The following is a 25,983-nucleotide window of genomic DNA, read 5'->3' on the forward strand; positions in this document are numbered from 1 at the left end:
ATACGATTGATCGTAGATAATAGAGTACGAAAGTCCATAATAATTATTAAACTAGGTCGATATTTTAAAAATATTTAGCACCAAATGTGATAATTTATTACAATTAAATTATTACAATATCAACGAGCATATTTTAAAAAAGGCCTTTGCAAAGAAAGAAATAGACTTTTTATTAGTTTAAAAAATACTTACCTTATTATTTTTTAAAATTTCAATTACAAAGAATATAATGATGACCAAAGTATAAATATTGAAGGTAAGAATATGATGATGACCAAATTACGAGTATAAAATATATTAAACGTAATACATATTTAATACATTTAAAATAATATACTACACTCGCACTCCCACAACCACAAAGGGTTTTATTTCCTCAATATAAATTTTATTTATTTTATGATCAATGTAAGTGGCTACTGGCTACTTCAGGCTCCCCTTTATATCAGTTTAAAGAGGTAAGTATAATAAAAATGCGAGCGTGTCGCAGGGACCAGGGTAGGCCGCTCTACGTAGAGCCATTCATTCGTTTGATGACTTCATTTGGACGCACCGACTGCTGTGGTAATGCGCTTTTGTTTACCCATCGATAGTGCGTCTTCCACTGCACGCGCCACATTGCGCCAGACAGGGACGGCTATAATTATCGCGCTGTACTCATTACGATACGCGCTCTATCGAGGTGCTCCGTCCCGCTCGCACCGCCCGCCACCCAATAAGCGCGAACGCGACGGACGTAGCGCCCGTAAAAACAGGTAGTAGAAGAAATAATAATCATCTTTACGACTTCTCACTCTATTCAGCACCTTGTTACGATACTGCGAGCTCATTGTGGCCCGACCGAGAAGTGGTTGTAAAATCTTTTCTTTACTGGCCCGTTTCACTAATTGTACGTTTATGAGATTACGGCTTCGCTTCTTGACTTTCAGTGGCAGAAGTCATTATTGTTCCATTGTTCGGTTTTGGGCGACCTTTTTTGTCAATTTGGTACACCTCAAATTGAATAAGGTTTTGTATTTAATACGTCGCATATTACGGAAATTTTAAGTCAGAAATATATATTTTTTATCATTTAACTCGGACAAAATAAATAATAGAGACTAGATACATAGGGGGCAGAGTTAGGAGGTCCAATTTAAAATTTGGGAGGTGAGTCCTCCGGGTTAACCACGTGGTCGGAGGAGTGATAAGAAGGGAAAAGAGCGTGACTGATAATATTTATAGTGATTAGCAAAAAGGGGACGGAACAGTCGTGTGTCGGTATCACAGGCGGCGCGCGGGGCGGCGCGCGTGTCGCGGGACCAGCTCTCAGTAGACTGCGTGAGGCAAGCCGCGCCGGTCGCACACACTCGCCCGCGACCCGCCACCGCGCCCGCAAACTTCGCTCGACTCGTCCACATGTCCGAAACACCCGTATCTCGCACTCGCACGTGACACCACGACCCGACCGGACCGTTTAAACTGTCGTAAAATCCGCGGCACGCGATCCCGCCTCATAAAATAATCGTAAAAAGTAAACACGTCTATCGGCCTTTATCGCCGAGGAAGCATTATGACGCTTCAGTGACGTTTTATTGGGCAATAAAATTAATAAAGTCGGCATCCACTCGATACTGAGCGAGTCGTGTTATCTCGGCGCGGGGGGCGCGATGACATAAGTGATTCCTAACTGAGTGACGTACGTGCTAGTGACCGATCAGAATGAACTCCTACTTCGAGCAGGGCGGCTTCTACGGGGCGCACGGCGTGCACCAGGGCGGTGGGGGCGGCGACCAGTACCGCGGGTTCCCCCTGGGCCTGACCTACGCCCAGCCTCACGCGCTGCACCAGCCGAGGCCGCAGGATTCCCCCTATGATGCATCAGTAGCGGCCGCATGTAAACTGTACGCTGGAGAGCAGCAGTACGCTAAGGCAGATTGTTCGAAGACCGGCTCGGACCAGCCCAATGGATACGGAGGCAAGGAAGCCTGGGGCACGGGGCTTGGAGCCCTCGTGCGGCCCGCAGCCTGCACCCCCGAGGCCAGATACAGCGAGTCCTCCAGCCCGGGCCGAGCCTTACCCTGGGGGAACCAGTGCGCGTTACCAGGAGCCGGAGGTTCAGCACAACCTGTCCAGCATCAACCCACAAACCACACATTCTACCCCTGGATGGCTATTGCAGGTAGGATTTTTATTTACTTCGTAATAATCATTAATTTCTATTACTTTGGTTCCGTAAGCACACTACATTTTAAGAAAAAATCTACAAAACATAAAAATATTTTATAGATATAAGACCTCATTTAATAATTGCCAATAAAATATTCAACATTAATGAAGTCACGTTACATTAAATGTAGCCATATTATGTAGCACAAACTTTCAAAGACAAAATGTAGAGCGATACAAAATCAAACAAGTTCTTATAAGACATGTAGATTGTAGATGATGTAGAGTAGCACGTTGATATTGTATTGCAGGTATCGAGCGGTTCCTTAACTTAAGTACCAATAAAAATCACATAAAACGAACGACCCTCGTTAGCACCTTATTAGTGGGACAGATTTGAGTGGCATTCCGATTTTATTGCTATTAAAGTGTTCGAGAGGATTGCCGCAAAGATAATACTAATTTGTAAGCCATAATGTTTTCAATGCCGTTGTTAAAATTGTCAAATTAAATTAAAACAAACATAATATTATGTCCCAAGCAAACAAGAAAAACGTGCATTTTTCGTTTTATATCCAAATAATATTAAGAAATTCTATATGAATGAGCAAACAATTTATTTCTTAATTTTTACAGCGCCAAAATTATTCAGATTTCTCATGACGTCCGTTATTAATGATAATGCAGGTCACATATTTTAATATTATAATAACGACAGCTACAATTTTAAGCTTATTATGTTTGATTTATAAAGGCATTCATAATTTATTTTTACAAAATTATCTTAAGCGATCATTAAATATTTTGCATAATAAGCGTGAATAAACATTGTTTTGAGAGCGGAAATATGTTAAAAAATTGTTTTACCCCAAAACTTTATTTTAGAACTCTACATTTCATACATTCCCATAAGTGATGTAACATGGCCCTTGTGTCCGCACTCCGCGCTAGCGCCGCTCGGGGGTCAATGGCCCGATCTAGTTTGGGCACATTATTAACCTGAGCTGTGCCATTGGCCCACAGTAAAAACAGTTATTAAAATTAATGTGAAAACAATTAATTAAACATTCGATAACAATGGAACTATAAAATAAAACAATAACTTTATTACTTTACAGTTTACACGATTAGACAGGTGTTCTAATAAGAATAAACAATTTTATTTGATATCGTTTATTTATATGAATTAAATTACCTGTCATATTAAATACATACATATTAAAGAAAATTGATACATATATTTTTTTCATATATACTTATTTCATTTCATAATACAAAAAGTAATTAAGTTTTATTATAAGAATTGCGAAATACTTCTAAAAAGATTAGTTCATCATCTTAAATAAGAATATTTTAAGTATCTTATTAGCCTCTTTAATATCAAATACTTTTTTAGGTTTTTTTAAATATAGAGTCAAGAATTCGTGCATCAAAATCTAAGTTAAAAGAATATTTTTAAAGACTAATATTTTTTTTCGATCACATCACACTTAGATCACACTTAGAAAATATAATATTTTTTTCAAAGGGTCTATCGTAATCAGAAAGAGATAGCAGCATTAGAACAGGACGTAACTAACGCATAATTAACGCGCGTGTGGTCCGCGTCTCATAATTCATGCGACTCGATAAAATTAAGTAACGCGGCCTAAGGAATAAAACTAAAATAAGTAGTCGACTGTCGGCCATAACTCACGGGGTTCACGCGAGAACGCGAAAACAATACAAGGCCGCGCCCGACGTGGGCTGTATGAGAAGTTCCGACTTTTTGTGAATTTAGACACGAAAAAACCTCGATCGACTTAGCATCTGTTATTATTGTTTAAAATCGTTTGACACGGTTACAGTCAAAACAGTGAGGTCAGTATGAGGTATGCCTTGTATTACCGATTTTACTATAGACATAAAATTATATTTTAAAAAAGTTCTATCGTACACACAGTTACACCTTGACCATAATATCTATATTAATACGAGAGCGAAAAACTTTCCGCATTTTTCGTAAAAGGGGTTCCCTTTTACGAAAAATGCGGAAACGTAGAAGCATAAAATTTCGCACAGTTGTAGTTTATATGCAGAAGGAGTCCATCGAGCTAATATTGTTTTAAAATTATACTTTTATCATACATTATTGTAATAAATAAAACATTACACATACTACAAGTTACAACGCACACACTACCATGACGTAGTATATGACATTCTCTTTGCTACCATGTTTTGACTGACAAGCCTATACACACGAATTATACTCCTTTGTTTATGGTTGAAGTCTGTTGTCAAATTAAAAATGGATTGTTGTTTTTTTTATTAAATCTGAAATAGTCAATACTTTAAACGGGGAGCCAAAAGAAGAATAATATAATTAAATTTACGGTTGAATTTTGACCATTGGGCGACATCTAGTAATATTGAAAAGGTCAATATTTTCCTTTTTACACGCAGCAGAAATGACAATTTTTATAATTTATATTGGCCATTACAAAATTATATTAAGCTCCAACATGAGAATTATTAAAATTAATAAATGTGCGTGCTACAATCTGTGTAAATATTTAACAAGTAATAATATAAATGAATAAAATAATAATTATTATGTATTCATTTTCCTTACTATAAAAAAATAAAGAGGTTTCTAATCTTCTACATTTATCCCGTAGGTTTTAATATGTAATTCAATAATTCAAAGAATGCAGCGGATATAATTAATAGTAGATATCTGGTATATTAACTAATAACTGTATCGTTTTATAAGATCTTTCCTTTACGGTAGAAAGCAAGTAAAATCTCCCGTAGATTCGAATCTAATTCTTAAGATTATGGCTTTGAATAATTACCCACCAGTATGTTGATTTGGTTGATTTACGACTTCAACTTCAAACATATTGAAATTTACCGCTGTTATGCTGGTCTTATGAAAGAGCTATTACGTTTTAATGTTAGTAATCTTGCCTATAGATATTGTATGTGTTTGAACAAGTATTATTTAGTTATATTGAGAAGCAAATCTATACAAAATTACGAATATTTTCAAGAATAAGGAAAGAAGAATGGGCAAATTTGTATGGAGCGTGGGCTATCCGCGGCCAAGAACAATTCTAACATAATATAGGTTACTTATTTTATACTTAGGAGTCCTACAATTACAGAGTAGAAATCTCATCGCTGAAATATAATTTAAAAGTAAATAAAATACATTTTTATTTTTCAAGATGATATGCATAATTTAATTAGTATCTTAGCTTATGTTTAGAGCAAAAGGGGGAAGGTAAGGTGAAAGGTTTTTAAAAGGAGAACCAGTATTTATTAGAACTTACTCGTGTTCAATAATAGTACTTAATTCCTCTGCTGGTTACCTTTTTTTTTGATGCGTAGGAGAAACCCATCATGGGTCCCCTGGGTTGGGTATGTGCCTCAGTTAGCTGAAGCACCCAGGGGGTATGTGAGACTCTTACTCACTTTTAAACGAGGGATGTCCCGGATCTAACAAAAACAGGACTCCCTCAACGACTGGCCGGTCTACCTCAAAAGGGACCGGACTTCCACCAAACTTAGAGAACGCTTAGGCAAACTAAAGCGTTCCCTTCGGCGACGGGACTAGGTAAGTTGGGCAGGTTCCCATCCTGACCCGGAGTCCCGTGGGACGGAAGCTATTGCAGGTTCGCATAGCGAATCCTCCGCACTCCCGTCCTACGCCGGCAGAGCGGCAAAGAGGTGGGATCGTCCTCTCTGTCACGCTCCGTGGCCTCTTTCTGTGACATCACAATTTCGCAGAAAGCTCATCGCTCTCGAGCATGCAGCGCACCATGCTCGGGAGCGAGAGGTCCCCGCCTAGCACCGCCACAAGATCGTAGCGCTGCGCAGCCCAACGATCGCACACCTCGAGGGTGTGCTGGGCCGTGTCCTCCGCAGCGCCACAGTCGTGGCAGGCAACCTAAACCTAACCTGGCTAGGTTAGGTTGAGGTTTTAGGTTACGTTTAACCCAACCGAGATACCAGACTACAGACTACAAATATACGTGTGCGCAGCAGCATAAACTGGTTTTATTGTATTGATTGATTTGGAAGTTTATAATGAATTGATGCCTTAGCATTTACTAACAATAGGAAATAGACCCAATTACAGTTGTTCACTTATTACCGACTTATATAGGTAATAATTTTTTTGAAGAAAAAATAATAATAAATAATATATTAAGCAATATTGTTCTGTGCGATCACATTATTTCGCATTTAATTATTTTCTAAACTAAATGAAATACAATAAAGCAAATGTTGTTTCTAAATATAATAGTACTTGCATTTGACACTAATTTCATCAATCAGAGCCGCCGTTAGCCCAAATGTGCCCATACTCCTTTGCTTTATTTATTTTGTAAGTTACTCGAGTGATTTTGGTTAAAATCGGTACAGACTACTTTTTAGTAGAAAAACGATATAGTGAATACTGAAAATTGGCAGGTAAGAGCAAAAGGCGCGTCTGGATTCTAATTATTTTTTTCTAAAACGCAGCCATCAAAATTACTTTTCCAAAGCCTAAAGTGTCAGCCACAGAGAAACCGAAGGCTCAGTTAGTATGTATGATTTATTATTATTAAGTACAAGTTGATGCTCAAACAATAATTGTTTATTGTCATGCAGATAATATCGAAAGACATTGCTCCATCGTACAATTAACTGGTGACAGCAATCAACATTGTTACAAATAGGTTTAGTTCTGTTTCTAGCTGCTGATATGTATGATACATAGTATAAGTATAATAATAAGTAATAACAATTTTATCTCTCAAGTAGGGTTTATTAATCAACAACGACGACAGAAAAACCTAAAACTTTAACGAAATATGTATCTACGTTATACTGTAGTCATAGTGCCCGTTTTTTCACATGTTTAAAATTTTATTTTGTTATTTTTTATATGCTTTACATTATTTTATTTTATTATATAATTTATTGCATACACTTAAGATGCTAAATCTGTGGTTTATCTAACATATAAAGCGATAATTCATAATCATAATCATTTATTTGCCTTGAATGTAGGTTGCATAAGTTAGAACAACCTGCAGAAAATTTACAAACTCTACATAATGTAGAGTTCTATTTTTTCGCATTTTCCGTTAATTTATCATTTGATTATATACATTTTGTATGTCTAAGATGCTAAATCATCTGTAGTTTATCTTAAGGGTCTAAATATAGAATGCAAGCGTCAGAGACGATCACCATTAATGCGCACGTTGAAACGCCTTGCACATTCTAATACCAGACTAAAAATACACCACTCGTATATAATTAGTATAATACATACACAATGATACATTTTATGCAGAAAAAAACATTGCTATAATAAAACAGTGAATGCACATTGCCTACTCCAGTATTTTATATTTATCTACGTAATTTCTGACTTTATTACATTAGACACTCTTTTAAAAATATTGATTCCTTAATGAATTCTCATTGGCCTCTTTTTGAATACCTACATAAAATAGTTAAGAGTTTTACTGCGATGCTAATACATATTAATATTATCATTTATCACTTATGATCCATATTTTCGTAGACATTGCTCACGTAGAGTTCATCATTTGAGTCATAAATAAATCTGGATAAAGCCCAAGTCGTGATCAAGAACAACAAATACCGTCGACTGCGCAAGGGATTACGTTCCTAATAGCTATAATAACAAGAGTTGTTTTTCCATGCCCGTATATGTCCTACGCAAGATTGTTTAGTGTATTAAATAAAAATTTGAACACGTGTCAGATAAACGAGTATTTTTTAATTATTCTATCGGTAGGCTATTAATTTGAACAAGGAATTGTAAAAAATAAGATTTATTTGTTAATTTGCTGTGTAGAGACTAGATACATAATTACGTCATACTCTACAATTATTACTGTACCACCTACTCTACTTACGGAACAATTCATATTTGAAAATCATTTGAGTTTATTTGAAACTCCATAAAATTCTACCATTTATTATCAGTTTTGCGGGTTTATTGTGGCTCAAAATTTTTGCTTCTAATTATGTTTCTATTTTACATAAATATAATAATTATTATTATTTAATACCTATAGCCATATTAACTATACCTATATCAAATTTTCTTTTGACAGTTTTATTTGCTACGTTCTAATTTTCTATCTCCAATTATTTTTTGACTTCCGAGTTGTTTTTAAATCTAGCCAATAATATTTAACTATATTTTACGACTGTTACACATTCATACAACGAAATCGATAGATCCTCAACCTTATTTTATACCCTGAAACTAACCGAGGACCTGACCCTATAATTTCTAAACAGGTTCCAAAATTGGCGACCGAATTTTGCTTGCGGCTAAATATTTTAAATGCACCTTTATTAAAGGGAAATGAGATATTGTAATGACTACCTAGTTGCATCCACGCTGCGTACTCGTAATTTGTTTTTTTTTTCTTAAATACGTTTCCAATTGGCCAGTGTGTTTTGTTTCTGACGTTCTTTTGTTTAAATGTCAGTGTTTTCTCAGTTTTAAGGCCCCGCTCCATGTTGCTCTCAGATAATCATGATTGCTGCCATGATTGTGATTTGTGAAGCTATAGTATGCACATCGGTGTCGATCAATGTCTACATTTGCAAACATTTATAGGTCAAATATTCTTATCTGTGCGATCGTTATTGGTTGTATTGGTCCATCTTGAGTAAATATGGAGAGACCGAAATTTGTATTTTCGTAACGTATGCAAAAGAAATCTCGCTACTTTGTGGTAGAGTTTTAGGCTGGTATAAATAGTCATTATTCAAGATGCATCTCGGTCTCAAGACACGGTTCAGGCTCTGTGATTGGTTGGCTGTCAAAATTTGGACCAATCACAGAGCCGAACCGCGTCTTGAGACCGGGACGCATCTTAAGTACTGACTATATTTTATACCAGCCTTAGATAAAAGGAAAATCAAGTGCGTTGATGGTTTTGTATCTGTAAATACAATATTAATTATAAATGATTTATCGCTCGTATTTTATAAATAATTAAAAGTTTATTATACTTTTATCACTCGGTAATGGACAACAATTTTATCAAGTAGCAGTTTACGACGTAACCTTTCGTTCTTAGAAAAAACACTGTCTGGTGTCGGTAGCCTTTACAATTTTATCGAATCACAAGAAAATTGTGAAAACTTTTTTTAAGGCTCGGCATATGAAACACGAGCTCCATTTTCACCAGCATGTCGAATAGAAAAATGACCATAACAAAAAAGCCAGCGGTAAGTTCTAGTAATTTGAAAGTGCTTACAACCAATATTTTATATAATGGACGGCCGAACCCCAATTATTTTGGACGTGGTCTCGCGTCAGACCTTGAGGTTGAGTTTCCTTCATTTAAAACTTGAGAACGTTTGCCTCGTACTTGTTATTAAATAAGATCGTAGGTATTCTGCTTAATAACTCTATTTTTTAGCATTGGCAAGATTGGTATGATTAATGTGATTATGCGAATTAAATTTGAAGGTTTCTTCCGTAGTGTAATAGAAGAACTACTTTACTACGTAACTTTTTTAAATATTTCTATTTTCTAATATACATACAATCCTAAGGAATTATTTTTGTATTATTCCTTGTAATTTCAAAATTGTTTTTTTAATGAATTAAGGGGGCAAACGAGCAACCGGGTCACCTGATGGAAAGCAACTTCCGTCGCCCATGGACACTCGCAGCATCAGAAGAGCTGCAGGTGCGTTGCCGGCCTTTTAAGAGGGGAATAGGGGAGGGTAGGGAAGGGAAAAGGGATTGGGCCTCCGGTAAACTCACTCACTCGGCGAAACACAGCGCAAGCGCTCTTTCACGCCGGTTTTCTGTGAGCCCGTTGTATTTCTCCGGTCCAGCCGGCCCATTCGTGCCGAAGGATGGCTCTCCTACGTCAATTAAATTATGGAAAATTAAAGCCACCTTGTTAATACTTACAGCTGCTGGACACTTTACAATCTTCAGTCAGCACTGTGCTGACCATGTATAGAGGCAAATTCATGACAGCCAACGTTAATGCCTATATAAGTCGCCAGAACCTGTCATTTATTCTACTAAGAAAATAATTATTCACCAATTACCAACGTAAAACGAGGCGTAGAAAACGCGATGGGAGAGTGTCACCATAAATATAAAATAAATAATTATGAATTGGTTGCGATAATTATTGTAATAGAAATAGTTATTTATGTAGAACAGAAACTATTAATTATTTGAAACATAAAGCCTTTTTTACTTCTTAATTGAATTTTATCTTCTCAATTAAATCAAAACAACTTTGTGTACCATTCCTAACCATATTACACCTAAATGAAGGTGACGTTTTACTAGTTTTTTTTAATCTGCGGTCAACGCACTGTGACAATTTTTCGAGTGCGCTTCCTGAACATTTAAGCTCACGAAGTTACACTGCGCCTTTCGCTGTGAATTGACCTCGTAAGTCTATACTTTATACTATAATATGCGTGTAGAAATAAATAATGAACTAAAGTCTAGACTAGTCACTAGAGCAATAGAATCTCCTATTGTCTGTGAGAATGTAATGACTTATGAGTAAGCTAACCGGTTTGACTGTCTATAATTTATTGCCTTTAGTTTACCTTCTAAGTAATTGTTTACACCTACCTACTTGTGCTAATTACAACCGTATCTTGATAACGATACATTTCTAATTTTTCAGGTGTTGCCTCTTATATGGAAAATTACAGTACTCGTTATAAACAATAAAATACATTAAACTAATTATTATAAAGAAAGTAATTGTTTTTAAAATAATTACGTTTGGTACAGTTGTCCAACAAAATTATTTACATCGACCTTATTACTATAGGGATAGGGTTCAAAAGATGGTACAGCTGATGCCATAACTCTGCGGGGAGAATGCGGACTCACCAGTGAGTCATGTGCGCCCGCAAGAAGGTTGCTCTACTTTATACTGTCGACGCGCATCGAATATCAATTCGTAATTTATAGTTTTACTATAATTTATGGAATTATTGCAGCTCTCAGAGAAGAAAAAATATAGGTTAAAAATTTTATAATTTTGTCTTTATAAATTACACAGTAGCAGAAATTACCTATTTAAATAGACGCGTAACTATATTTTCAAACTTTTATTACAAGTTACCTGTAAGCAGTAAAAGAATTCATTTTAATAAAAAAAAAAAACTACGTAAAAAGCGTAGACATTGTGTAGGTGGCTTTGTGCCCACTAAAAATGCTGTAACAATAAAAATTATAAGTAAAACGACCTTGAATAACACTTCATAAAGATCTACGTACCATTTGAATAGGCGAGTTTGTAATGGTTGCCCAAATTGGTCCGTCCGTTCACCGCACACAATAAAAACAAACACAAAAATAGCAGTATAATAGCTGTAACAGTCCCAGCATAAACTAATAATGGGGGAGATATGTTTTATGGTTCAGCTTTTGAATACGTTTAAGTTTCTTGAAATTTAGTTTTGCGAGCTGCGTTTGAGAGTGAGCACGTTGCCGTCTGGGATGTTAAAAAATAAATTGGAGTGCATTTTGATTGACGGGCGCGATATGTGGGTGTGCGCAGGATTCCCGCCTCGGCCCGCGCGGCGGCCATCTTGGAAGGATCGATCATAGGTGCGCCCTGTGCAGCTGTGAAGTGATAAATTAATAATATGAAGCTCCGTGTGTTACTTTGTGTGTACAGTGTGAACGGCAAGTCTAAAATGTCCACTTTGAGTGTTTCATATTCTGCTTTGGAAAAGGCTCCACACACGCAGTAACCTCTAAAAATTCATCTTATTGAAAATATATTACTACCATGTCGGTACTAAATACTGTCAAAATTTCATTCGGCATCTTTAGGACATCTGATGTGATGTGAAACAAATGAAACATTCAAAGAAGCTATTTTAAACCTGCTGTTCAAACCTCACAACTCAAAATGTTTACTTTTAGTGCTAATAGCGTAAATTATGACTGTATATTGTATAAGATCAAAAACTGCGTTGCCATGACGTACATTACCTTAATAATTAATAATTATTTCATAGGTAAAAGCTTATGTATGTTACACGTTACACCGACCATGACTGTTTTAGTGATAACGCGTCCTTGAAATCTTACTTAATTAGCAGTGAATTATTTTAAAAAAAATAATATAATTATAATGACGTGTATATGTAAATATTTTAGGTCGTGTATTGTATATTAAAGTACATTGGGTATGATTTATAATAATAAAATTATTAACCGTTGCATAATTTTAAAGTGATATAATTCTCGCTGATTTAATATTTGCCGCGAATTTTTAACATTAATTTCTTGCTTAAACAATGAATTTTAAATCATAAGCGTCATATCATCATAAGCGTCACTAAATTGAATCTTTGTTTAGTGACGCTTTTGAAATGCAACTCTTTAATTCGAGTGATAGTGAAAGTATCGTGTGAGTGTAGACGCAATAAATGTTATTGTCGTATGGGAACTCTCAGGTCGATGTGGATTATACACTGCAACAAATCACACTCCTCAGTTATCAAAGCCGAATCCGTGACTGCGAATGCTGCAATTTCGAAATTGCTCTTTCTGTGCAATTTCAATTTCTCGTATTCTTCCGGAAATCTGTAAAAAAAGCAGAGAATTAAAAAAAATAAAAATGAAAATATAAACAATACATTTTAAGTATTTAATTAGTTTAAATATACAGCTTCCTAGTTAATAATGAAATAAAGATCAATTTAATATTACAACGTAGCTAAACTAACCAGTTTCTGCAACTTAGTAGATAGCAGCTATTTTCATTTAGTTGTTTACATAAACATTTCAATTCATTTAATCAGTTAGGAAAATAACCGGTTAAATTTTGCCCTGCTTTACTGTTTTAAATCATGATTATATTTTTTGGCTAATCTAACAAAAAATTCTTAAATCAAATTATTATCTTACAAAAATTAACTTAAAAATTCATTTCAAATAAATATAATTTGAAGTATTGTGCGGACATTTACATGGATATTTATTTAAAATACAAGAAATAGTAACTTTTAGTAACAAAGTAGGTTAAATTACTATAGTTCATCGCTTCGCTTCGCTTGGTTGACGTGCCTGTGTGGAGCTGCCAATTAATAATTTTGCACGACTGTACAAACCCGTAATAACGAACCGAAGCTTCTCTTCTTCGTGCTCTACCTAATTATAATTTTAATCATCACTTAATATTTCTTTCATCTGCCAATAAGCGGAAATCATTTTCATCGATTTTTTAAAACGCCTTGTTAATTTGGGATTTTTTTCATAATAATACCTAAAGACTATAAAATAACGTGGACACTAAAACAATAGTGTCGTATTTTGATGATTATGGCACATCCAAAGACATTTAAAACATTAAAGAAATGTAGAGTTTGGCAGGCATTTTAATATTCTCAATGTTAAATATTTTACATTATAATACATTATAATTTTAAGCTTCTTGTTACCACATGCCAATAAGGATAAACACTAACATTTATGTAAGTAATAATTATATTTTCATACATGTGTTTAAAAATACCGCATATTTTTAGACAACGTTTCATACAAGTGTTTAGAAATACCGTATATTTTTGGACATCGTATTCGTACCTATCATCATTTCAACAGTAAAATTTTCGTAGAAGTGCTTAATTTAGAAATTTTAGTATCATTAAAGTTGTTTCTAGTCTTATAAATAATGATTAGGATTAGAGTTACCAGAAGGCGGATAATAGAACTAAAACTAAACCTAACTGAACCAGGTGAAAGGATCCGTTTAGTCCAAACCGTAGACTAATTGGCTATGAGTCAATAGTATCGCGATCGACCAACCTCTATTCTAGTAAACTATTAAACTATATTTAATTTCACATAAACGGTGCATGGCAACATACACTTGTATAATCTCGCTAGCCCCCCATTCAGAAGTGACACCTATTTCCTCGGAAGAGGGTCTACATTGCTCAAACATATAATTCCTTGACCCCTCGATGGAACCTTCTGTGGACGGGTTAAAGATACATTTCGCGTGGAAAATAAAAGAGTGTTCAGCCTTTTTAAATCTTGTCATTAACGTAAGGGGTTTCGTGCCGAAACTAGCGTTTTACCGAACAATGTATCGTCTTTTTAAACAAACTCGGTTAATCGTGTTACTTTAGTGTATTTTAAATGAAAACTCTTTGTATCCTTTTGTCATCTGACCGTAGTTTATTTCCAGCACTAGCCTTCTTTATGGCTAATGTTAGCATTAATGTGGCTCTAGGTTTTTGGGATTTTTCGTAGAAAAGTGTCACATTTACAACTTACAAGTATTTGGTACCGTACATCTTAATCGTTTGGCGGGAATCATGTTAATATGTTTTTGCACAGTGAAATTTTTTTCCTTACACAATAGTATAAAAAATTATAGTTAAAAAAAAAGAGTTATCTATATGAGAAATCAACGCCTATAAAGTTATTAAATCAATCAATAGTTTACGACCTATAAGCAATAAAAGAGCTGATGACTCGCTTCGATTTTTTGATGGAATGAAATGGTGAGTTCTGATTGATTTAGGATTTGTGTCGTAAATTACCTGTGATGTCGAACACTCGTTAAATTCTACAGTTTTCGTTACGAATTAATTCGGCTACAAATTAATTTTTAATTACTTAATTAACTAGTAAAAATTCTGAGATCGTGTAGAAAAAGCTAGTTAGCTTGTGGCAATAAAACTTGAATAAAACCGCTGGCTAGTCATTATAATATTTTTATGATTAATAATTTTTGGTGTAGAAAATAGTAGAATAGACCTTATTAGAGATCCCCTTCATAGAAATCTTTAATAATTGACATGATTAATATCTAATTTCAGTAGTTTCTTTTAGTGCAAAAAATCGCATATTCGTTTTTTATGAATTATTCAAAGTGTTAACAAAATTTCATCTACATCTAAATATTATTTAGCAGCTTTTTTTAAAAGGTAACAGACAAAATTTCTTATAAAATAAATAATAATAATAATTAGTAGGTATAATTTATACGTTGCTTATGAAAAAATATTTCCATGACGCGATATTTTCTTGTTTACAATATCACTATCACCGCCCGGAGTTCATTCCCTCGTCGCTACTTTTTAATTATTCTTAGTCAATCACAGGCCGAGTATAGTCTATGACGAATTCCACCGATCCGACACGGCCATAGAGATTCACCACGGGCCTCGTTAGACCGACCACTTCACTTTATCACACCATTTCGGTAGGAATCTCGATAATTACACAAGAATAAAACTTTACGGATCATTCCAACGTAATCGGTTTATAGACTTCTACGGGTGAAAGCTACGTTACTATTCTATGGCAAATTTTTAATAACCCCCCATATACTAGAACGAAAGTTATAGTTGAACTATAGTTAATTGTAACTATTTTCGATTATGAAAACGTTGAAAAAAGTTACGATGACCTACGAAGCATGCGCCGGCGCCGATCCATGATGTATGGCCGCTTCCACATACCTTCGGCTAATAAACCCTACTTTATGGCCGATATGACGGAAATATTGCTGTCTCACTCTACTTGACCGATTTAATTTGTGAATGATTTAAAAAGTTATTGTTTGACGATCGATTTTGAAAAAACTTATTCGTACCTTGATGTTCACTTTACTGACGTTGACCTTATACATTTAAACATTTTTGGCTCTTGATTTTTGTTGTTTTTTAATACGAACAATGTGTACATTTTTATACATTTTAATTTATTTTTACGTACGATCTAATACTTCACAGCCTATACTTAATATTAAAAGCATAATTTAACGGCACACTCAGTGCTCACGGTAAACACTTTTCAAGCATTTTATCTTAATTTTATGCGTGTAAAGCCAAAAGTGTTTTGTTTTATTACGAGAAAGGGACGACCACACTGGGTCGGCTCCTACTTTACATTAAAATCGATCGGTACCCACTGTGCATAGATACAAGATAAAAAAACGATGTATCTATTATGGAGCCTTTTTAAAAACGGCCGCTGTCAAAGAATACAAAAGTTAATTATAATTTACGGGATAGTCGGAATTAAGTTATCCGCTCGCCCCTATGTCGGAATCCTTTCATTGTACCCACAGTTCACGTGAGAATTTCGGAAATAGCGGACGTGGAACCGCGAAAAGTCGGAAAGTTTTGGGAAAATTAAAAATCCAAAAGCTATAGTTACTACTGACAAACAACCTAGTGTTCCTGTCTAAGATAACTTATACCTACAAATCAATCAAAAGGACACAATAATCGATATATTTTATAGCGTAGAAACTTTAAAAAGAGGGAAAATCGCGAAATCCAAGAAAATATGAAAGTATTGTTATCGCACCACTTGCTTATTAAAATTAATCAAATCTCCTGTGTTGTGTTCAAAGTGACACTATTCGCGTGAAAATAGTGACGTTATATCTGCAAAAAGTTTTTGGAAAATCTAAAAAATCCGATACAATCAAACCTTTAAGATAAATCAATGGTGCTAGTGTTGTGAACGTTTCAAGTGACATTAATTACGAAGCATCGTGACCCACAGCTCAAATTGGCGGTGTTTGTCATCGTGTTCAACATGCAACGCATCGCGCACACGTGCTGCGTGCAAATGCGAACTCTGTTGTAGTTTTAATTGTGCATATTTTTGAATAAACAAGTCACAGAGCAAGGTCTATGAAATCAGTGTCATAGAAAAGTTATCTTAAATTCGAACTAAAGACTCGTAGCAACGAGTGAACTAATGAGTTTACAAGTGAGTACTCACACAATTTATAGATAAAGGAAAACAATATTGCAATTAATAATTCAATGACAACGCCCGTAATTAGTGATAATCGATTCCCGATGACGTCTCGCTACTGAGATTTGCTACAGTCGATTTGCTTTTACTTTTTCACACGCATCAGAAGTCGTCTCCGTTCAGGGACCTGCACGCAGCATGCTAATGTACGATACATAATACATGTGTTTACAAGGGAATATATTTTTATAATGCGTTTAAAATTAGCCATAAAATCACTGGAAGCGACGTGATCGGGGTGCAATTGTATTGTCTTTTTTAGCGCTGAAATGTGTCAGGGAAAGGGTTCAAAGACCGTTAAGATTATGAATGCGGGCGCACGGAGCCGCCGAGGAAATATGTCTCCGCAAACACGGACGTCTACGTGTTAAATAACGGCCGCATTACTAACTTTTTAAACTAAATTTCACAGTAAAGGGGTAGAGAAAATACGGAGTGGAAAAATAAGGAGTGATGCAGAAATTGTCTTTATAAGAGCTCTTTTAATGACATCAATATCTAAAATTGAATGTAGAGTCATATACGTTTTTCATTCTACAAAAAATGCGCTCTTTACATGAATCACCTGTCTTGAAAATGGGGAATTTTAATTGAAGGATAGACTCCATTTTAGATTATTCTGACAGGTCACAAGAGATGCAAATAATCCTATTGTTCATTCATAACTCTACAATGCACACGCAAAACATGGCATTGTAGAGATATGCAGATTTGTTATGATTTAAGATGCTAGTGTAAAAGACCTGAGACTATTTAATTTTTTACTATGTGAAAAGCTACTTAATAATTTAGATTTTCTAGGAGTAACGCAGATATTTTTTGCGAGAAATGTGTGTTCTTAAAATAATGTAGAGTTCTTAGATTTAGGTAAGGATCAAATTACATTAACGCCGACGCGTTATAATAGTGAATGACGTGATAACGTGAATAGACAGGGTTCTTATTGTTATAATAATTCGGCGATATTTAGGGACATTTTCACACATATTAAAATATAGCTATTGACGTAATATAGACGGCTGTTTTAGTGTTTATTTATTTTTAATATTACGGTGTTGAAGGCAATAAATCCTATAACTCATATTATGTAATGCAGATAAATTACCTGCCTTTAAAATATATAATCATGTACATAATTTTAATTTTAAAATTTATTTTAGTATGTAAATTTATAAGTGTTAATTGAATTTAATTTGTTGCCTAACTTTAATTAAAACTGTTATTAAGTTACTAATACGCACGTCGTCAATAATAATTAGGCGGATACATTTTTTATTTATTAAAGTATATTAAAAGATTCTAAAAATATTTAAGTTTCAATTTTTGAAACGTTATTTACACCAATTTTAACTATAATATAATTTTAAAAGAATAATACTTATTATGAAAAAAGTCAAGTAGCGTTTATACGTCTTGAGGATAGGGTATTCATTGTGAATTATGATAAAAATCATAATCATAAGAGTATTCATTTCACGTTACATTGTAATTTGCAAATAATGTGAAACAATAACATTTTCATAATTCATTGTTCAAATATTATACTCTGGATATAAATATTCTTAATAAAGTTATGTCCGCTAGAAAACAATCTAGGTAGTTAATTAAAAAAAAGGTAATTCATAAGCACTAAAATATGTAGCTGCAAACAAAGATGCTAACAACCTAATAATAATATATTTAAATGTCACCATAATAATATAAATAATAATAATTAGATAAAATAATCGTTGTTATTTTTGTTTGAAACTTTTTTCGAGCTTTTATATCTATTTTACAGTCAAAACTCACAATCACACAGACATTCGTTCCCTTATGTGCGGCACGACGGCGGTGCCATATTATATATTGTATTTTATGGTTTTTTCCGTTATATGGTTTTTCGGAAAAAATTACATCTAGGTAATCTTTATTATAGCGGGTGTTATTTTTATGACATGTTCATTATAATAATTGTATTTTGTGTAACAAGGAATGTTCTAATGACTATGAATCCAGCGGTTAGTTAATTAAGGGCAAGAGCAAGTCCCGCCCTTTATAGCCCATTGACCTCGGGAAACTCGCTACTGTTTAGTTTTAGTCTAATTGCCTTACTGTTGGAGGGTGGTATAATTTTATACACATAAGGATATTTTAATCTATGGCTTTTCACAATGTTATTTTCTTGGATGTAGTAAATTGTATCGCCGGCGCGGCGTATGTGGGGAAGTAATATTCCCGGCACTCTTCGCGTGCCTGTTGTTTCGTTTACACTTCTGTCGATATTCTCAGGGTGCAAGCCGTTGTTTTATTTATTTCAGAAAACTCAGAGCTTGAAGATGAAATGTTTATTTCGAAAAAAATAATTTATTTTATTTAAAACGAAAACACTTTGAAACTATAAAACAATTTATTAATTTAGTAAAAGGTGCAATTTGAATAAATTAGCAATCAACAGAGTCGGGAAAATATCTTCCCCACAAACGCATATATTTTGAGAGCCAATTAACTGAGATGTTTAAAATTGTTTCTATTGTAATTAAAAGCGGAATTGATGTTTTTGCAACTTTAGTGTTTAACGAATCAATTATTCTCCTTTGCAATTCAATATTGCTATAATGCTGCCAATTTAAATGTTTCATAATAGCCGCACGATAAAGATATTATAAATATTCCATGATGAAGATAATAGAGACACTTTAATTTGATCATAATTATAAAATTTTCAAAACAAATTACAAATAATTATAAAATATTCCATGATAGAGATGATAAAGACACTTAAAGTTAAAATTTTTAAATTTCATTTCTGGAACTGTTTATTTATGTTTAAATAAACTACTGAATAAACAATACAAATTGTTTATTCAGTAGTTTATTTAAACATAAAAATATTAAAAACTTGCAAACGTAAAAATATTACAACAAAACTAAAGCTTTCTTTGAGATAACAAACCGGTTATGTTAACGTTCTATTAATTAATAAACGCGTTTTTAATTGTGACTAATTCATACAATCATACTATCAAGATGTTTATAAGATAATATAAAATCAATCATACTTAAAAATATACGAGCACATAATCTTTTAGCGTATCTTTATTGTGACTTTACGATATTTGTAATACGATAAAATGCAATGTTATGTAAATTTTTGCGGTAAATACAAATAATGTTGATACTTTTCGGTAGCGTATAAAGATAATGTTCACACCTGCCTGTACCGTCAGTATGTGGGCCCGCTGCACTAACGCACGCGGTTTACGACTCCGCTCGACGGGGAAGGTCGTAAGGGCGCTTACAGACTACTTACCTTTATTTGAGCTTACTTACATTTATTTACACTTACTTGCCTTTATTTGCTCCGTGATTTGTTCAGTTTGTTATCAATTTTACGACGTTCAGTCCGGGACCCTAATTCGAGCTAGGGTCGAAGTTAATTTTTTGCTTTTGTAAAAAACTTCGTTGTTTTTTTTATCTCTTGCAGACTACCTGTTTACTTACATTACTAGTGAAAAATCAATTTAAATTTACCCAGTATTTATTTATAAGCAGTATCAAAAGTACTTCTATCCTACAATTCCCTGTTTATCATAATTCAACGATTAAACAAAACATGATTTAATATCCATAATTACTGATATTATACTAGCGGATTTTAATGGCTTAATTACAACCTTCCTTCCAAATGACTAATTACGCAATATAATTACAATTAGTGCTGTTTTTAGGTTTAGTGTGCCTATTTAACTTATAGGCCTAATTTTCATGGAAGAAAAATAGGAAAAAAACTTTTTTTTTTTTGAGTTAATACTAGAATATCGTCATAATAATATGAGAAATTAGTAATTACTCAAATTCTAGTGTTATTTTCAATAGCATGTAGTCAATGCTGTCAATGTTACTAAGTTTAACCCAATTTTATTCTGAAATAAGTAATAACTTAATATTGTAACAGCTGCGTATGTTTGACAATAGTTATTTTAGGGAAATTCCTCAGTTAAATTGCTAAGACACACGGATTTCGTAACGATCAATAAAATATTTAAGTTATTGAAGCGAATAGAGAAAATCGACAAATTTAAGCAATAAGCTTTGAATTTTACGACGTGTTTTTCAATCAAATGTAGCTTGGAATATAAATTGCTAATAAGGTACACGGACAAGCGGCCCAAATAGTTAAAATGTGTCGGCCCATAAATAAAATATATTGTTTACAAAAAATATAAAAGTATGCTTAATTATGTAATCATTGTGTTTAAAGTAACGAAAATTTTGTTAAATGCCCTAGTAATAAAAACCTCAACAAAAATACAGTAACAGTAAAATAACTGATTCTTTAGTAATCTCTACAAAGAAAGAAGCTTTTTAAGTCGCGAGTAAAAAAGGTACAGGTAAAATTCTTTTATTTTACTTGCGGTGTTGAAATGTTGTAATGCTTGTTACAAGCATTACAACATTTCAACAATTATTCATATTTTTATGAATAATTGAAAAATATATTTTTTCAATGATGTAAAATAAAAAATGTGATGCAAATGAACAGTTAGAGTACTTTTTGTTAGAAGTAAGTTTATCTATTATCTAATAATAATAATCGTTTATCTGCATAGAATGTTGATAACAAAAGATCTTAAAGTATAGTAGCAGTAGCAAACATTCTGCTATTAAAGCATGCAAAATATATTTTAGCTTATACAACTATTTTACATTTTGAATTTACAAATTAAATTAATTGAAGACCCATACAATAATAATTTAAACTTATGAAAAGGAATAAGATAAAAAAAAACTAGGTATTTGTATAACAGACTTGACTTATTAGTTATTATGTCACTGTCAGAATATAATGAGGAAAAAGAAATAAAAAAACTTGTGCATCATGTGTCATTGTCTTGACTCTTGAGGTTATGTCTCATAATACTTAAACTCGCTATAATATTAAGTTGAAATCGGTAACGTTTTTTGTAAGGTTCCTATTTCATCGCTAGTTGTAAATTTATTGGAATAAAAATAGAATACTCTAATACTAAAATTATGTAAATATACCTATAGGCATGTCACCAAAGACATTTTAGCAGGTGTGTAGACAGTGTCGATAGAATAATGACTTACACAATAATTATTATACAATTCGACAATGGCATATACAAATTAATAAGCTGATACATTATTTTTATTTACTGCATAAGCAATAAGAATATAAAATAAAATATTATTTTGAGTTATGTCGTTATTGTATCGCATGATCAAAACGCTTTATCTTGCTAATTACGTATACTATACTTTTTTATTACATTAACCCATCAAGCCCCATAAGCTCACCGGTGAGCGAGACACAATAGAATAACGATAGATTTCCAAGAATCCACGATTGAAGGATTACTATGAGTCGTCTATGGTCTTTTCGCCCATATCCTTTTTCTGTCACTTTTGTACAATTTGTTGACGTACGAAGGTTACTCAATGCAAATACATAATTCCAACGTGATATATTATTATTATTTATTATATCGTTGTCATCTGGTTTAATCTGCGATTCGATTGAATGACTATATCACGTTTGAAATAAAAATGAAAAAATCGTGTTTCGTCAAAATAATAATAATGTGATGTTAATGTCAATTTTCGAAGGTAAAACTCTTTCATCTGTATCCTACTCTTGGTGCAACATCATTTTCTTGATAATACGTCAATGCGTCTCATAAGCGCAAGCGATGCCGCGGGCTCTAGTTAACAATGTATATTAAACTTCACATCATAAATCTTTCACCCATTGTTCGAGTAATGTCAAAGATCAGCGATTTGGCACCACCGTATCTTCGATTTCTGTAGGACTATATCAATACCTATAAAATTTCTTTTACAACTACATGTTTTGTGTTTAGATATCATAATATCAAAATAATAGTGAAATTTAAAGTTATTTGTTCATAATCCTTATGTATTAAGTATCTATAATCTACTTAATACATAAGGATTTTAACAAAAATAACACACATTATATATTTATCTAAATTTATATTATATTGTTTTTTTGTAAATATTAAATAAGTATTAGTTTAATTGTGGTTATAATAATTGTATTATGACTACAATTATCTATACATATTATAAAACAAAGTCGCTCTTTTTCCCTCATGCCCCTTTGTTCCCTATAATCTTTAAAACTACGAAACGGATTTTGATTTTTCTTTCAATGTTAGATAGGCTATTTATCGAAGAAGGCTATAGGCTATATTTTATTACGTTAAGACTAATATGAGAGAAGAAATAGAGGAAAATGTGGAAAAAAAAGGGGGAAAATTATTTGAAAGGGCTAACTTGAACGCGCTAATCTCAGGAACTACTGGTCCAATTTGAAAAGTTCTTTCCGTGTTAGATAGCCCATTTATTGAGGAAGGCTATAGGCTATATTTTATCACGCTAAAACTAATAGGAGAATGTGAAAAAAACGGGGGAAATTATTTGAAAGGTCTTATCTCGCGAACTACTTTTATGAGGAGCAATTTTTATGTTATTTGGCACAGATAATAAGTAGACCACGTGAAGGATCATAGGCTATCGATTTTGATAATTTTTTCAGTGGCTATATATTTTATACCCGTGCGACGCCGGGGCGGGTCGCTAGTATTATTATAAAAGAAGCATTTAAGGTAAAAATTACTAAAAGTAATGACAAGTAGTTAAAATTATATTGCAATGGTTAAAACTTTGGTGGACGTATTATACAATAATATGTTTAAGAAATATACAATCAGTTAATTTAATTAATATCTACTTTCTCTCAAAGAAGTTATATTAAATGGGTCTACATATCCTCATATGATTAATTTATTATAATATAAGAGATATTCATTAGGATTTCCCCTGAATTCTTAATTTTTGCCTTAGAATGAAGGAACTGGTTAGTTACAGATTATTATTACCCTTTCTGAATTTTACATTTTCTAGGAACCTTTATATGTATCATTGTCTTTTTTTATTCAAATCTTTCTTCTTGCTTTTCGAAGCACACACGAAGAAATTCGCGACTTATCACTTTGAACCCTATTTCCATAGTAATAAAGTCGAAGAGGCCGCAAAAACTAAATTATTATTTAATATCTTATGGTAATAAGATGTTAATGTGATTTTAATTTGAGTAAAAAGTACATTTAAATACCCAACATAATGTTAATTTAGGTATAGCAAAACATTACAAGACTTGTAATGGATTTACTGTATAAATTATTCAAAAAGTTAATATTAATCGTCTTTTATACGAGCAACGTATATTTTAAGTGGCATACTCACTAGGGTTAGCTTCTAGCAGTACTAAGTTATTAAAGATAACGCACTCTATTTTAGGGGTAGTAAGGTTATTGAAAAATTTGTTATGCTACCCAGAAACATTTCAGTTAAAGTGACAATAATTTTAAATCTATATGAAAACTATTTGAGTATATACTTACTAATAAAAGTACTAACTACTACTATAAGTAGTAGTTAGTAATTTTTACAATCATACAATGCTAAATAAAATAAGTATGCTATTAAAATAAGTATCCATTCTCAAATATTTATTGTGTCACTTTTATAGATAAAAGTGACAAAATAAAACTTTTTTTTTATTTCCGATAGATCGGAAATAAAAAAAAATAACAAAAAACAGGAGGTAGTAGGTGTACCTAGTAGTAGGTGTAGGTGTATAAGGGGCTTAACAGAGTAGCAGTTCTTTATTTAACTGGATGTCAAACTGAACTGGTAGACCGTTAGCTTGTTTGCAGCCTGTGGGCTTTTTAAGAGTTATGGGAAGCACAATATCTATTACTATTCTACCTTGAAGAAAGAAGCTTCTTTCTCATAATAATGTTGTAAATTGTTGTAGCAATAGTGCTACTAGGACTAAATAAGTGATTAGTAAATGCAAATTCTACTAAAATAATAGAGCCATTTTTTTATCATAAAATGGGATTTTTGTATGACATTGATTTATTAAAAAAAAACCTAAGCTAACTAATACAACCTTGCTATCTATTTTTTATATAACTTATAGTTTCGATTTCAAACGCAAGAAATACGAAATGGGTCACGATGTTTAACGTGAAGCAGCTGTCAAAAGAACCATTTTGTGTTATTTATATCGTACAAACATGCTCTTGCATAATGTTATGCACATAGGTGCAGTATTTAGCATCGAACTTGGGAAATTTCTATAAAAGTACAAGAGAACGGTAGCAGAAATATACTTTTTACGTAGTAATTACTAAAATTCCGATGATAATGCATAGTTATAATTACGAATCGGTTAAGTTCTAGAAAAGCTGAGTATAACTTTATTCCTTACTCTGGTTTCGAAACGGTGAACACGTTAACAATTGTGCAATTATAAATTCAATTTATCCACGTTTATGTAAATTAATGAATTTAAGATCTAACACTGTGGATATTTCGTTGTTAATTAAAAATTTACACCACTTTTTAATAGATTTTTATCGTCAGTAAAAGTTAGATTTTAAATTTGATAATATATACAAACATGCAAAAATATGGCATTTTTATTTTTTTTATCATATTCGCGAAAAGATTGCAGTAAAACTTTCCAAAAGTAAAAAATTCCAAAAAAGATTCATACAAAAGATCGAAAATTTGAAGAAACGAAAAAAGAAAAAACAGTTCGTCCATTCGTTTCTTTGTTTGACGCGATAACAATCTAACAGTCAGATGTAATAAAAACTATAATTGTATGTTGTAAAATAAATTACTAATTAAGCTAGTTCTAATATAACGAGTCGGAATATTCAGATATGAATAGTTACAAGTTTTGTTGTTGTTGAAATTTTAATTATGTTACCGTTTCCTCATTATGGCATATAATTTCGATTTTATGACTTAATGTCAAAGTCATAAATTAAATTGTATCTACAACTGCAACGAACAGTTAAAAGTTGATTAATTATTATGTAATAAATTTGCCTTGTGAAAAAAGTGAAGTGTTGTTAAAAAATATGATTACAAAGGCTAGCCTTACTTACTGGTCTAACTGATGTACT

General features: G+C 32.9%; 1 protein-coding gene across 2 annotated transcripts in view; it reads left to right on the forward strand.

The window, feature by feature from the left end:
- The first annotated feature begins 1,293 nt into the window (after nucleotides 1-1,293).
- Nucleotides 1,294-25,983, forward strand: part of LOC121725310 (homeotic protein ultrabithorax) — a 137,202-nt gene continuing 112,512 nt past the window's right edge. For both annotated transcript variants that reach the window (XM_042112201.1, XM_042112202.1), the window contains exon 1: nucleotides 1,294-2,161. In XM_042112201.1, the coding sequence (XP_041968135.1) occupies nucleotides 1,702-2,161 (460 nt within the window). In that variant the 5' untranslated portion in view covers nucleotides 1,294-1,701. The remainder of the gene's footprint in view (nucleotides 2,162-25,983) is intronic.

Source organism: Aricia agestis, chromosome 3 (genome assembly GCF_905147365.1).
Source record: "Aricia agestis chromosome 3, ilAriAges1.1, whole genome shotgun sequence".
NCBI lineage: Eukaryota > Metazoa > Arthropoda > Insecta > Lepidoptera > Lycaenidae > Aricia > Aricia agestis.